The sequence below is a fragment of the Nematolebias whitei genome, chromosome 19 (assembly GCF_014905685.2).
Source record: "Nematolebias whitei isolate Nwh7 chromosome 19, NemWhi1, whole genome shotgun sequence".
In the NCBI taxonomy this organism is placed as follows: domain Eukaryota; kingdom Metazoa; phylum Chordata; class Actinopteri; order Cyprinodontiformes; family Rivulidae; genus Nematolebias; species Nematolebias whitei.
In genome coordinates, this window is record NC_056516.1 from 38,017,164 (window position 1) to 38,030,857 (window position 13,694).

General features: G+C 43.7%; 1 protein-coding gene across 1 annotated transcript; it reads left to right on the forward strand.

Annotated features, from left to right (window-relative positions):
• The first annotated feature begins 1,544 nt into the window (after nucleotides 1–1,544).
• Nucleotides 1,545–13,137, forward strand: LOC119425942 (glycogen synthase kinase-3 beta). Its single transcript, XM_037693498.1, has 11 exons — nucleotides 1,545–1,866; nucleotides 4,808–4,893; nucleotides 6,191–6,292; nucleotides 6,399–6,482; nucleotides 6,839–6,949; nucleotides 7,028–7,158; nucleotides 9,706–9,910; nucleotides 9,983–10,078; nucleotides 11,315–11,501; nucleotides 11,625–11,702; nucleotides 12,856–13,137. Exons 1-11 carry the CDS (start codon nucleotides 1,692–1,694, stop codon nucleotides 12,915–12,917), a joined length of 1,317 nt encoding a protein of 438 aa, XP_037549426.1. The 5' UTR covers nucleotides 1,545–1,691; the 3' UTR covers nucleotides 12,918–13,137.
• The last annotated feature ends 557 nt before the right edge of the window (nucleotides 13,138–13,694 follow it).

Here is a 13,694-nt window from a genome sequence, read left to right on the forward strand (position 1 = left end):
GTAGTGAAGGTTTGGTTAAACAGACAAAATACAGCAAGAGATAAGCTAGAAGTTTCAAAAGTATAGCTAGAAAAGTAGAGAAATGTTAGCAAAAAGCTAAAAGTTTGGGTAAAAACAAAGTATGAAAAGCCAAAAGTAGCAACAGATTGAACAACAAAGTCCATGCTCAATAATCCAGGTATATAATCCAACATTTTTTAGCAACAGATTGGCTAAAAGCTAATGGTGAAAGGCAAACTAAAAGGCTAGTTAAAAGTGGTAAAAGTTTGCATAAAAATAAAGTATCAAAAGCTAAAAGTAGTACAATACTAGCTAAAAGGAGCAGATTAGTAGCTAAAAAAATAAAAGCTGCACATGCAGACATAAATAGAAACAGTTTGCTGAAACAATAAAAAAAAAAAACAATGTTTTAATTCTCTTTTTATTTCTCTGGGCAAGAAATTGTGAATAAAGTTTAAAAAAATTTAAATTACAAAAAGCTATAAAAACTGAAAGCCATAGGCGTCAACGGAACAAACGACGTGTGGATAAATGAAAAGCTAAAAATAAACAAAACACAAATCATGCTGTAAGTACCGGTAGTTGGATCGTAAAAGACATAAAGACAAATAACCAGAGTGAAATAGCAACAACTGAAAGATGAGCTGATGCAGAAACCTTTAAACAAATGTATACTTAATAATTATAAATCCCCTAAATCCCTGGAACAGTGTGTGCATCTCCACCCGGCCTTCATCTGCCACATCAGTGTTCAGATTGAGCTCATGTTGGCTGGAAGGTCAAACAGCCTGATATGATGAAATGTATATGATATGTATATAATGTATATGATGTATATGTATATGATGAAATGTATATGATATGTATATGATGTATATGATGATATTATATGTATATGATGTATATGATGAAATGTATATGATGATATGATGAAATGTATATGATGTATATGATGATATGATGATATGTATATGATGTATATGATGATATTATATGTATATGATGTATATGATGAAATGTATATGATGATATGATGATATGTATATGATGTATATGATGAAACTGCCAGCACACCTGAATCCCACAGAAGGCCTTGACACGTACTTTCATTTGTTGCGTTTTCAAAGGCAAGAGAGAAATTTAATCAAACGCAAAAAATAACAATATTGTACCTAAAACAAACTGCAAAAGTAGGATTTGAAGCTAAAAAAAAAACTATTATGCAGCATTAAGCATAATCTTTTTGCTGCATAGTAAGTTTTTTTTATATTATGCACCAAAAAGGTGAGTAAATGTGCAGCTTGACCCTCAAAAAGTAGAATAAGTGTTGAATATTAACTGTAATATTTTATATACTTTCTATATTTATGAACAGTGGCTGGTGTTATTTTAACTCGCGCCTCCTAATTAGTTCAAAGTTGTAGTTGTTTTGATTAGTACACGCCAGAGCAGCTAATCTAGGCAACAGCATCTTCAAACTACATTTCCCAGGCGGCCTTGCGACCGCCCTGTTTCTAGGTGTCTAGCAACAGCTTGAAGAGCCCAGACAGGCAGCCGGCGACGGCGGCGTCAGCGCTGATTAACCGCGTAACTCTCCGAAATTACTCCTCGCCGGATATTCATAATTATTAGTCGCTTAGCGAAAAAACGGTAGGAGAGGGAACGTATAACCCTGACCTCTGCTCAGAGATATGAGCGGCAGCGGGCGGCCCAGGACCAGCTCGTTTGCTGAGCCGCCAGGTGTTCCAGGAGCCGTCGCAGCGCCCGCCGGATCAGCCGCTGCCGTGGGGAGCAGCACAGGAAAGTCCGGGGTCGCGCAGGCCTCCGGCAGTAGCTCGTCAGGATGCTCCAACCTCAAGCTTGCCAGTAAGTTTCTTTTATTATTTATCAGTCGCGACTACTTTTTAACTCAAAACCTGTTTGTATTGTTAATTCACTGACCTGTTTTCGTCTTAAATGACCGGACGGTTTCATGCGTTTCACCCGGGTGAAGAGTCGACGTTTCGGGCTGGATGCTAACGAACCAGCCCCTCGTCAGCATCTCGTTTTGTTCTGGTTTCACTCCGACTGAAGGATGGAATCTGGTGTGAAACCAACCCCCTGCCCAGGATCGCAACCACTGGCTGAACACTTGATTTTTAAGCGTTAACGAGGCTGGGGGGTCAGTGACTGTGACTGGGCAGAAAAACGGGCTGTTGGAGGCTCACTCGGATCACTCGGACCCAGCTGGTCCAGGGGCTTTTTGTGGGTCTGGTCTGGCTCGTCTGGAGGTTGGGTCAGGGAGAGACGAAGCCGGTCCACCAAGGTCACCTGTGGGACGAAGGCTCGGCAGCAGGAGGGATGGAAGTGATGCTGGGAGAAACTCGTGGGTACCACAGTGTTTCTCCTCCAGAAGCAGAAGCAGGGTCCCCCCTCCATCACTCTGGTGTCAGGTGTTCATCCATGCTGCCTTATTTTCCACTACAGGCACTGGTGTGTCTCCTGATATTGGACCCCTGATGGGAGGTCATCTCCAGTTCAAAGCTCTGGTGTCTCATCTTCTGCAAACACCGCTGGAGGCCCTTCAAATCTAAATATCGTCTCTTTTGACTGATTGCTGGGGGTTTCCCCTCAATTTTAAACTCTGAAATAGTTTCCATGCCACACGATCTTACATATTTTAAATTATTACACTGTCAACTCTGGATCCGGAAGATAATTTGTTGATTTAAAAAAAGTGAAGAACTTCAATCTCTTGTTTCAAAGTGCACTTATTAGTGAAAAATGTCTTAATCATGGCAATGTTAAACATTAAGGCGACTGTGTTAGCAAAATCTACAAGAGTGGAAGGATTTTAATGAAGCTCAACGCTGGATGTGCGTTTACAGCTGTTGGCTTCTGTAGTCGACCTCGTTCAAGATGGCTGCCACAGCTAAGTGACACTAACATGGTTACAACTCAGTTTTACAGCTAATGAGCTAAAGTTTGGTGTGTTAGTAGCTGAGGGTCAACCTCAACGTATAATTTAAGCGTTAAAATATTATTTGAGATCTCAGTGTTGGAAGGTTCAACCAAAAAGGCTCAAACTTCGTCCTTTTCTCATCATTTTCGTTGTAAAATTGGGAAAATCACAGATCCAGCATTTGTAAAAAGCAGGTTTAAAGTAGCTGATATGATAAATTCACTCCATCGTGCTTTTCCTTTTTCAGACGTGTCGGCCTTTGTTCCGATGAAACCACGAGCTGAGAACGAATCAGGCCTGTAAATTATTAGCTCCTCGCTTCAGTTAAATGTCAGGATTTTGTCTCCCAGCAGAAAGGAAATGGGTCTGACGGCCATAAATCAGAAAATTATACAACATTGTTGTATAATTACTCAGCCGGCTGCCGCACCGTCCGAGCAGCGGTTCCATTATTCACCGCCGGTGGACCAGGTCCAGGATCTGGACGAAAACATCGTCACTGTCCCCGTTGACACGCAGAGGGGGAGAAGTTCACATTAACAAATGGAAAGTCACTTTTGAAATAAACTTCTAATAAACAGGAAGCACATGTTGAATTGTGCTCGTCTTTTCTGTGAGACGCTGCCGAGATCCTTGTCCAAAACAATTTTAAGTCATTTTTTAATTGGATAGGCTCCTTTTTTATTCTTAAAAAAAAAAAAAAACACTTTGTGATTAAATTGCAACAGAATTTCTTAAAATCTCAGTTCAAGGAACGGTCAATGTCACAATTTATTTCCATATACAAAGCGGTACCGATTCAGCCTGATTCCAAGTGAGAATTTGCACCTTATTGTATTTTAGTGTCTCCAGCTGGTCCTGGACGGTCCCGGTCCTGGACGGTCCCGGTCCGGCGACGTTCGGGCTTCGGGGTCAGGTCCCACCGAGCTGCAACTTGTTGGCGAACAGCTTCGGTGGAAGAGTCTTCAAAATGTCTTGAACCGTTCGAGGGGTCTCTGTCGTCGTTTGAGTCACTTAGTTCAAAAGAAAATGTATCTCAGTGTTTTTGTGGATCCAGAAAGATGGAGTTGTTTGTTTGTTTGTTTGTTTGTTTTGACACAAACGAGTCTCGAGCAGTCACATCCAAGTGAGACGTTTGCTTTTGGAAGGTTCTTAAATCCAAACTGACCGATTAGAGACCCAATAAAGAATAAACTGTGATCAAATTTTACATAATTTAGACACGTCTACGTTACAAAATAAAAGTCCTGTCGTTTGCAGGACTGCCCTAATTTATTCACAGTGAATGTATGTATGCTAACATACGACTTAATTTGATTCCAAGTTAAAAATTGTGACTAATTACACAATTTAATGTTTTTAACAAGTCACAGGTAATTGTTGCTTCTGTGTTTAATTGGCCTGAAAAATCAACTAAACTGTAAAAGTAAAAAACATGTACACACAATTTATTGGCTTGTTATCAGCACGGTGGACAAGACGACGTTGAGATGATCAGTTTTCAGAAATAACCCAGCAGTAAAGTTGATTATCGGTTTAGTTTTTGCTTTTCAACGGGCAGCAGCTCCTCGGACGACGGGCGGCCTCTTTCTGGGCCTTTCCCAGTTCAATTAGTCGTTCTTGAAGAAGCTTTCCCTCTTTCCTCGGAGGCTTTTGTCAAGTTGAAAACCACTCGCAGGTTTATTTTTAACCTGAACATTCAAACGAACAGAGTCGAAATGGTTCGGGACGGGTGTTGCGGAAGACGTTTGACTTAAATGTTTTTTTTCTTAATGTACATTTTTTAAAACACTTTTGAAACTCGTTGAGTTGGAGCACAGTCTGCGTGTTTTCTGAATCTTTGGTCTTTTCCTGTTTGTTTTGTAGGAGACGGTGGGAAGGTGACCACGGTCGTAGCCACGCCCGGTCAGGGACCGGACCGCCCACAGGAAGTGTCCTACACTGACATCAAGGTGAGCAATCACCTGTGCACATGAGAAGTACACGTGTCCAACGTCAGGACGGTAAATAAGACGTTAATCTGCAAAGTATAAGCAGCAGATTAAGAAGACTGAATATTTAATTATTGTGGCAGGTCACGCTCTTTTTAAACATTTTAACCAAACTGTGGACAAATATGAACTAATTTTGTTGTAGTCAGGTTTATAAAATAACACGGAGTTACATAACGATATGCTGCACATTCATCATTTGGAGGTGTTCTAAATTATACTTAAAAATTTAAATCTAAAGTAAATACTAGATACTTCATTACTACATAGTAATACTTGCCTCCTTACCTAACAAGAGGTCCAGATACCTGAACTGTCTGAGGGAAGTACTGGTATTACTGTCTAGTACTAGAGTATTCTCACCTCAGGTAGAGTTCAGGTATCCAGACCTCTTGTTCCTGGAGGATGGAACGGGAGATGGAGCAACGAATCAGGGCCTCGGTAACATGTGACTTTTTTTTTTTTAAACCCCGCCTCTAAAAAGAATCGGAACCGTTCAAACGATGCCCAACCCTAATAATGAGGGTGTTGCTTTGGTCAGTCACAGTGAAGAAGAAGAGTTGCGTCGAAAAGCAAAGCTCTGGGTTTACTGGTCCGTCGATGTTCCGACCCTCACCTGTGAGCATGAGGTTTGGATCATGACTGAAAGAACCAGATCTGGATACAGATGACTGAAGTGAGCTTCCTTTGTAGGGGTGGGGGCTCAACCTTAAGAGACGGGGTGAGGAGCTCCATCCAGGGGGAGCTCAGAGTAGAGTGGCTGCTCCTTCGCTTCAAAAGGAGTCCGTTGAGGAGGTTCACCTGATCCTCTCTGGTCTGGGAACAGTTTGGGGTCCACCAGGTGGAGCTGGTTGGTGCCTCTGGGGGGGGCTCAGTTTCTCTCCTGGACCTGTGGCCTCTGCAGCCCGACCACAGACGAGCGGAAGACGATGGAGTAAATACTAGAAATGTGTTGTACTTCATTTTATAAGTACTGGGTCTGGATCATATCCTAATGTCGTCTCTCGCAGCGCAGATTTAAAATAAAAATAATAAAATTATACTCGATGCAGCGTTTGTTGGCGGTACATCGTGTAACGCCGACAAACGCTGCAAACAATTTTAAGGGATAAAAACACAACAACGTGTCACTTTTCAGATTAGTTTAAAGTAAAATCTGCATCCAAAGAGCTGAATCTGTTTCTTTAACGAAGCCGCCTGGCTTCAAACTGGGAACGCTTCATATTTGACTGGTTTGTTTTGGCGTCAAACCCCGCAGGTCATCGGCAACGGGTCGTTTGGTGTCGTGTACCAGGCCCGGCTCATCGACACCTCGGAGATGGTGGCCATTAAGAAGGTTCTGCAGGATAAGAGGTTTAAGGTGCGGCTGATAGCAGTAAATATCATGTCAGTCTTTTCATCCTTTAATGTATTTTTGTCCTAGTTTTTGCTGCTGAAGCCGGACTTGTGTCTTCCTGGTTTTACAGAACCGGGAACTACAGATCATGAGGAAGCTGGACCACTGCAACATTGTTCGACTGCGTTATTTCTTCTACTCCAGTGGCGAGAAGGTGATCAAATAAAACGTTTTCATGCCTTAAAGAAAGCAGGTTAAAATAAATTAAATGAGGTTTTCTGCATTTGTTTAAAAAAACCTGGACAGAAAAAGTATTTAGCTTCTCAGAATTTCACACCCTTACTTCACAGTTTGGTTCTTACTTGAAGAAGCGATGTGCTCGTGTAGGTGTGAGATCACGCATCGCAGCTTTCAGAAATGCGCTAAAAGGAGGAAGCAGCTCGTTTCTTGGATTAGTAAAAATAGACGCTTCTAATGTAGAAACTTACTGAGAACGACGCGATGCAAACGAGCTCGTCTGGAATCAGTGAACGTGAATCTCAGCTTCCTGTTGTTTTCTGTCCCGAGCAGAAAGACGAGGTGTACCTCAACCTGGTCCTGGACTTTGTCCCCGAGACGGTCTACAGGGTTGCCAGGCATTTTAACAAGGCCAAGAGCATCATTCCTATTATTTATGTGAAGGTAACTCTGTCTTTGCCGAGACGTTTCCGAGTCGTCGAAGGGCATCGTTTCATTCCTCGTGCGTTTGCACCTCCTCAGGTGTACATGTACCAGCTGTTTCGCAGCCTGGCGTACATCCATTCCCAGGGCGTCTGCCACAGAGACATCAAGCCCCAGAACCTGCTGGTCGACCCAGAAACCGCCGTCCTGAAGCTGTGCGACTTCGGCAGGTGAGCCACGGCGCGTCACTTCCTGTTTCTAACGGCCACGCCCCCTTCAACAAAAAGTTTTAAACTGCTTTCTGAGAGTGTAACGTTCTGCGTCCGTACGTTTGTTTTGTTTTTAACTTTGCTTCTTTTGAGAGTGTTGTGTAATAAACGGTCGCTAGTTAGCATGCTATCTATTTTAAAATATTTATTCACCTTTGACACAGGACAGGTGATGAAATAACGCAGCTTGTCCAGGACATGAGAAATAAAGAAACTACTCGAAGTTCAAGACATGTGTATAAATAAAGGTTGAATGAACGAATGAATTCTGCTTCCTGTTCGGGGAGTTTCTCGGGCCCAGTTTACACGTCGCACTTTTTAAGTAAAACCGCAGCTTTTCTGACGAGTTTCAGCCGTTCGTGCACAGAACGACTGCGCTCGTTGTCTCTGACATGGAGGCTTTGAAGGTCGTTTAATTTTCTGAAATGGAGGTTTTGAAGGTCGTTTAATTTTCTGACATGGAGGCTTTGAAGGTCGTTTAATTTGACGTTTGCAGTCGAGAAATTGTCTTTCATTGGCGTAGCTGCGTAATGAAAGTAGCATCATTTTGTTTTCATAGTAACTTTGTTCTCGACACGAGGCCTCGGCCGAGCTTTGTCTCAGAATCCAGGCGTTCGAGCGGAGGGTTTCGGAACATCAGCGGTGTGAAATCGAGCGTGCACCACAATAGTTGGTTTTTTTTTGCGAACAGTAAAAATGGCAGAGTGCTGTTTGTGCTGCTCAGACGTTTTCATGGTGTTGGAGGGACTCGACATCCTCGGCCTAAACCGCGGCGTTTTCACCATTTTGGATGCAACTGTTTTCATGCTCGACACTGGAAACTACAGCAAACTGCGAACGCAGCACCACCGTGTCACCGTTGGCTCGTCCACAGATTGTTCATGTGTAAACTGAGCCTGAGACGACCTCCGGCTCCGTTTAAGGGTTTCTCATTGGATTTAAATATTTTAATAATAATGTGATATGTGGTCATCATTGTATGTTCCCATACAATAGTGAGATTGGTTCTCTACATTTAACCCAGCCCCCACCAGGTGGAGCAGCGAGTAGCTATGTTGGCGCCCAGGGAGCAACTGGGGATAAGGTGTCCTGCTCAGAGACACCACGAGATGTTCAATAACTGGGGATCGAACCCGGGTCCTTTGGGTCCCGAGTCGGCTGTCCTGCCCCTGCACCATCTCGGCCCCGAACTTCACCCCCCCCCCCCCCCCTCAAATCATCAGCGTTCTCTGTCCACAACGTGACAGTTTTAGTCTTTAAACGAGCGCCTCTCATCCTGGAGGTGTAGCAGCGGAGTCTTGTCCTGAAGATCTCTTGATGTCTGTCCCGGTAACAAATTTTGCTGGGCGATTAATTGTCTCAGAAAATATTGCAATATACGATAATATCGTTTTAAATTTGATGGTAATTAGTAATTATCGTCAAATTTAAGAAGAAATGTTTAATTTGTTTTGAGTGTGGTACCTTTTTTAGACCACCAGATGGCAGTATAAGACTGTTTGAGCCGAAGGATGGATAGTGAGGGAGCGAGCAGCGTGTTTAAGAAAAATGGGAGGGAGGCCCCTCGACATGACATGAGCTGTCTCCGGTTTTCAAAATGGTGGGCGCTTGGTGTGGTTTGAGCTCTTTAGCATTTTTCACACAAAGATTTTAATCAAAAATCATTAAACAAGTTCTCAGCTTCTTTTTGCAGAGAAAAACAACTTTTTACACGAAGGCACGAGTTTCAACCGTGAATGTTGGAGCTTCGACAAGACGGAGGTTTTCCCCCCCGAGGTCGGCCTGTTAGCTCGTAGCTTCTCAGCTTAGCTGCTTTTAACGATCCAAAAACGTGAATTTTGATCGTTTAAACAGATTTTAAAGAGAAAAGAGAAAGGGAGGAGTTGGTGAGGAGCACCAGAGTTGAGCTTTTTGTCATCCAGTGTCTTCGGTAGAACGAGAGAGACACGAAGAAACAATAAAGTCGATAAATGACAATGAGGTTAATAATTTTCATTCATCGTGTGATTAATTGATTTATTGTTTATCGCCTTGTCGTGAAGTTACGTGATAAAACCGACATTCTTTGAGCGACTGCGGATCGTCAGTGTTTCAGAGACCGATGTGATCAGAGTACATGTTGGAGAGGACTCTCAGCTACCACCACCCCGTCTGTCAAACTGGCCGAGGCGTTTTTCCGTTCGCCCAGGTTGAGCCTCTGTGGCGGCCATCTTGAATGGAGCTGACTCCAAACACGATCAGTTCTAGACGTTGGGTCGGTTTGAGTTTCCTTTAAATTCGTCCATCGGAGCGAACGGGCGTTAAACTTTTTAACTCTTTTCCGTTAACAAACGTTGTCGACGTCGAGGAGGTGTTTTCATCTAAAACTGGGCGAGAACCTTCAAAAAGTCCAGATATTAATTCACGCGTTAAGATCAGCTTTCACGTTTATCACCGTGACTTGGTTGATTTTTCCATGTTGTTCTCTGATCGGCGCCATTTTCTTGTGACTTCCTGCGTCTCCTTCAGCGCCAAGCAGCTGGTCCGCGGCGAGCCCAACGTGTCGTACATCTGCTCACGGTATTATCGCGCCCCCGAGCTCATATTCGGGGCCACGGACTACACGGCCAACATCGACATCTGGTCGGCGGGCTGCGTTCTGGCGGAGCTGCTGCTCGGTCAGCCCATTTTCCCCGGAGACAGCGGCGTCGACCAGTTGGTCGAGATCATCAAAGTGAGTCTGGGAACTTACGGCTCCTGCGCAGCGACATTAACGTTCGTTTAACTAAGTTTAATTTGTTTCCAGGTACTGGGAACGCCGACGAGGGAACAAATCCGAGAGATGAACCCGAACTACACAGAGTTCAAGTTCCCACAGATCAAAGCTCATCCATGGACGAAGGTGAAGAAACACCCGAGGATGAAAATCACTAAACGTTGTTAAGTAATTATGACGGGACAAAAACAAAAGTCTTTTTATTTTAACTTCAATAATTAAGAAAATAAACAGAATTAATAAAAACTTTTTTCTTTATCTAAAATAATTAACATCAAAAAGTTTCAGAGTTTGTGACTCAAACTCTTTTCTGTGTTTGAGAAAAGGTTTTTTTATTATCAAGGATACAAAAAACTATAAATCTAAGAACCGTATATAAATCTGGTAAAATGATGTAAAGTTCTCGTGGTCAAAAATTTAAACCCACCAAAATCAAAATAAACAAACGACTTAATGTTTGTATTTTTATGTATCGTTTGAGACTTTAATCAAAACGTGAGTAATCTGAGTATTCTGACTTAAACTTCTTTCTGTTTAAAAAAACTGCAGTTAATTTTTATTCAGTTAACTCTGGGCTTGGAAATACGGTTTGTTTTGTAAAACTTGTTCTGAGGTGAAATCTTCCTAAACGTTGTTTAATATTTGTATATTGTAATTTTTACTACAGTGTAATTAATCCTGTTTTGTAAAGAAAACAAGAGTTCTTATAGATACTAGGCGCCTGCCGGCTACTAGCATTTTATTTGATTAAATGTAATTTAATTATTTATTTATTTTTAGTTTTACACTTACGGTGATCGTTCAGTTGTTTAAAGTGGAGTTGTAAGTAATTAATATCTTACCTGTTGTAGATATCTCTTTGACTTCAGTTTGGTGAAACGTAGTTTAATTCAAGGCGAGTTAACGCCAAGTCTGAGGGAGCAAAGACCAAAGTGGATCACTCAAACTCTAAATATAAACTTTGACTCTGGTTTTAAAAGCTGTGGGAATCCAGCAGGAAGTGCTACAGCCAGCTGCTGATGATCTTTGGGTTTGCAGATGTTAATATAGTTTTATTTGGATAAATGTGAGGAAATGTAACGCAAAGTAGAAGTTTTTTTAATTATCATTACAATGTTGGAGTTGTTTTCAGTTCAGACTAGCCGTTAGCTCCTCAGTCCCGTCAGACAGGTTGTTCAAGAGCTATCTGCAGCAGGTAAGATAGTAACTGCTCACAACCCCCTTCAAAGCATCTGAACTGTTGGTTGAATGTTTGGATCAGCAGCTTTAGACACAAACAGAAGGAACTTTTCTTTTTACGGTTGTTTTGGTGGGAACCTTTTGGGTCGGACCCGTCTGACCCGAACTCTTCGTGCCCTCCAGGTGTTCAAACCTCGGACCCCCCCGGAGGCCATCGCTCTCTGCTCGCGGCTGCTGGAGTACACGCCCGCCTCGCGCCTCTCGCCCTTAGAGGCCTGCGCGCACAACTTGTTCGACGAGCTGCGCCAGCCGAACGCGCGGCTGCCGAGCGGCCGGGAGCTGCCGATGCTCTTCAACTTCAGCACCACAGGTAGGCCCAAACAGAACCGGGTCCAAGATCAGCACCGCACACATCACCGGATTGTTCCAGCTGCAGCCACGTGTTCAGGGTTGTGTCTGTGATTATTTAGTTTAGTTTTTGTTTGTCCTGCAGAACTCTCCATCCAGCCTCAGCTGAACTCGATCCTCATCCCCCCCCACGCTCGCTCGCACACGGTCGTCTCCGTCCACGGTGAGAACAACGTTCACGTTTATTACTCTCGCTCTGCGCTCCTGCTCCATGTGCTGTCTGGAAAAATGTATTTAAAATTCAAAAATCATCACTTTACCACCAACATCCTAGAAATGAGTATTTTTTTATGAAGACGACGTGAACTGCATGTTCTGAGTCTCTGTCCTCGGCTGGTTGGAGACACGAGTTGTTGGAAGTTACTTCAAATGTTGTGCAGCATTCTGTCAACGGCTTCTGAGATTTTTTAATTGGGTCTCGGTTTGACCACAGCTCACACTTCTGTTGTCTTCAGTCACAGTTTCGTTCAAACCGTCCTCGAGTCGTCTCGCTCTGACGAGCTAAAGCTGCTTTCTCACTCGGCTGCGGCTGTTGGAGACTGGAGGGAAGAAAGTAGCTAAAAAACAAGCGAACCATCAGCTGGAGTCTGTTTGAGACCAGCGAGCTGTGCTGTCGCATCTTTGAGTGCCCAGATTTTGAAAGTCACGGTTTATTTTAGCGCGCACGTCTTCTAAATCCGTGTTCCTGGCTGCGCACGTTCTTTTAAAGACGACCTTGGCTCGGCAGCCGCCCCCGTGTTTAAGACTTCTTGTACTGGGGTCCACTTTAGCAGGGACGACGTCATCAGACTTCATCAGACTGTCCCACAACAACAGTCTTCAGTCAGAGGCGTCTCCAGATCTGCTGTAAGACGGACGCTCCAAGAGCTCCTTCCTGCCCACAGCATCAGCATCTGAACAGCTCCTGAATGGAACCAGGAGGATGAGCGACAGCAACATTTAACTTCCCTCTGGGGTTACCGACGCGTTTATGAATTGAAATATAAAAATTCAAGCTAAAAGGCTGAAGTGTCCACGGGGGTCTCACTTCGAGACACTTTGGAGAGCCCCTGGCAACCTCTCCGAGGTACCACCTGAACCTCAGGGGGTTCACACCCGGGACGCCCAAAGCCTCTTGGACCGGTAACCAAGAGTGCTGTTCAAAAACTGGTCTCCATCTGGTCCCGGGTCAGTGAGATTCTGGTCTTTAGTTCATCAGTCAACAACTGTAACGGCTGCGTCCTGCCACCAGGTGGCAGCCGCAGAAATTAAACTTTTAAATGAGAAAAGCTCCAAATGTTTCACGTTTAACGCTCGTCTGTGTTTTTGTTCCTCAGATGGTTCCGTCTCAGACTCGTCTCAACACAGTTCAGTTTCTGGATCCCTGAACAGCATCTGAAGATCTGCAAGCTACGCACACGCACACACACACACACACACAGAGCTGTCCTTCAAGCATCTGTTTCTGTAGAGTAAAAACAAAACAACCGTCGGTTCTTTGGCTGCCGGGACCAAAACAGGAAGAGATGGTCGGAACGTCGGGGCTGGTCCTCCGAAGTAAAACTTTATTTTTAATCATCAGTTTGTGTTTATTTATTTACCTGAAATAATCATCTGGCAACGCAACGTTTGGTCTCTAGACTTTTCTTGTTTGCACTTCAGATGTTTTTGTTTTTGTACTCTTCCGTGTTTTTAAGAGACGAGCTGCTCGACCAGAATCGAGGCTTTTCCTTCAATAAACTCCGACGTTCCTCCGCTGGAACTCGTTTTTACTGACGTTGATGGAAACGTTTCGTCCCTCGGCCCCCGCAGTCGGCTGTCTCCTCCTGCGGGGGCCGAGGGACGAAACGTTCTTCTGACAAACGTCCCACAGATCTGTCGCTGCGCCTCCCCCCCCCCCCCCCCCCCCGACAAGCATTTAGGTGTTTTAAATAAAAAGTTGTTTCTGGGCTTGTATTGAGGATTTTAGGTTTAATAAAATAATCTGGATGATTTCCCAGCCAGACCAGAAAGATCGTGTCAGAACTCAAAAACTGTCGGCCATTTTGTAAAAAGTGAATTCGTTTTGGACACTTTGATCAGACAAGTTCACCCCGGGGGTCACGGGTCCAAATACGAGAGTTTTAAAAATCAAAAGTCCAGTTTGTTCGTTCATCGTTCTGTTTGATCATCGTTT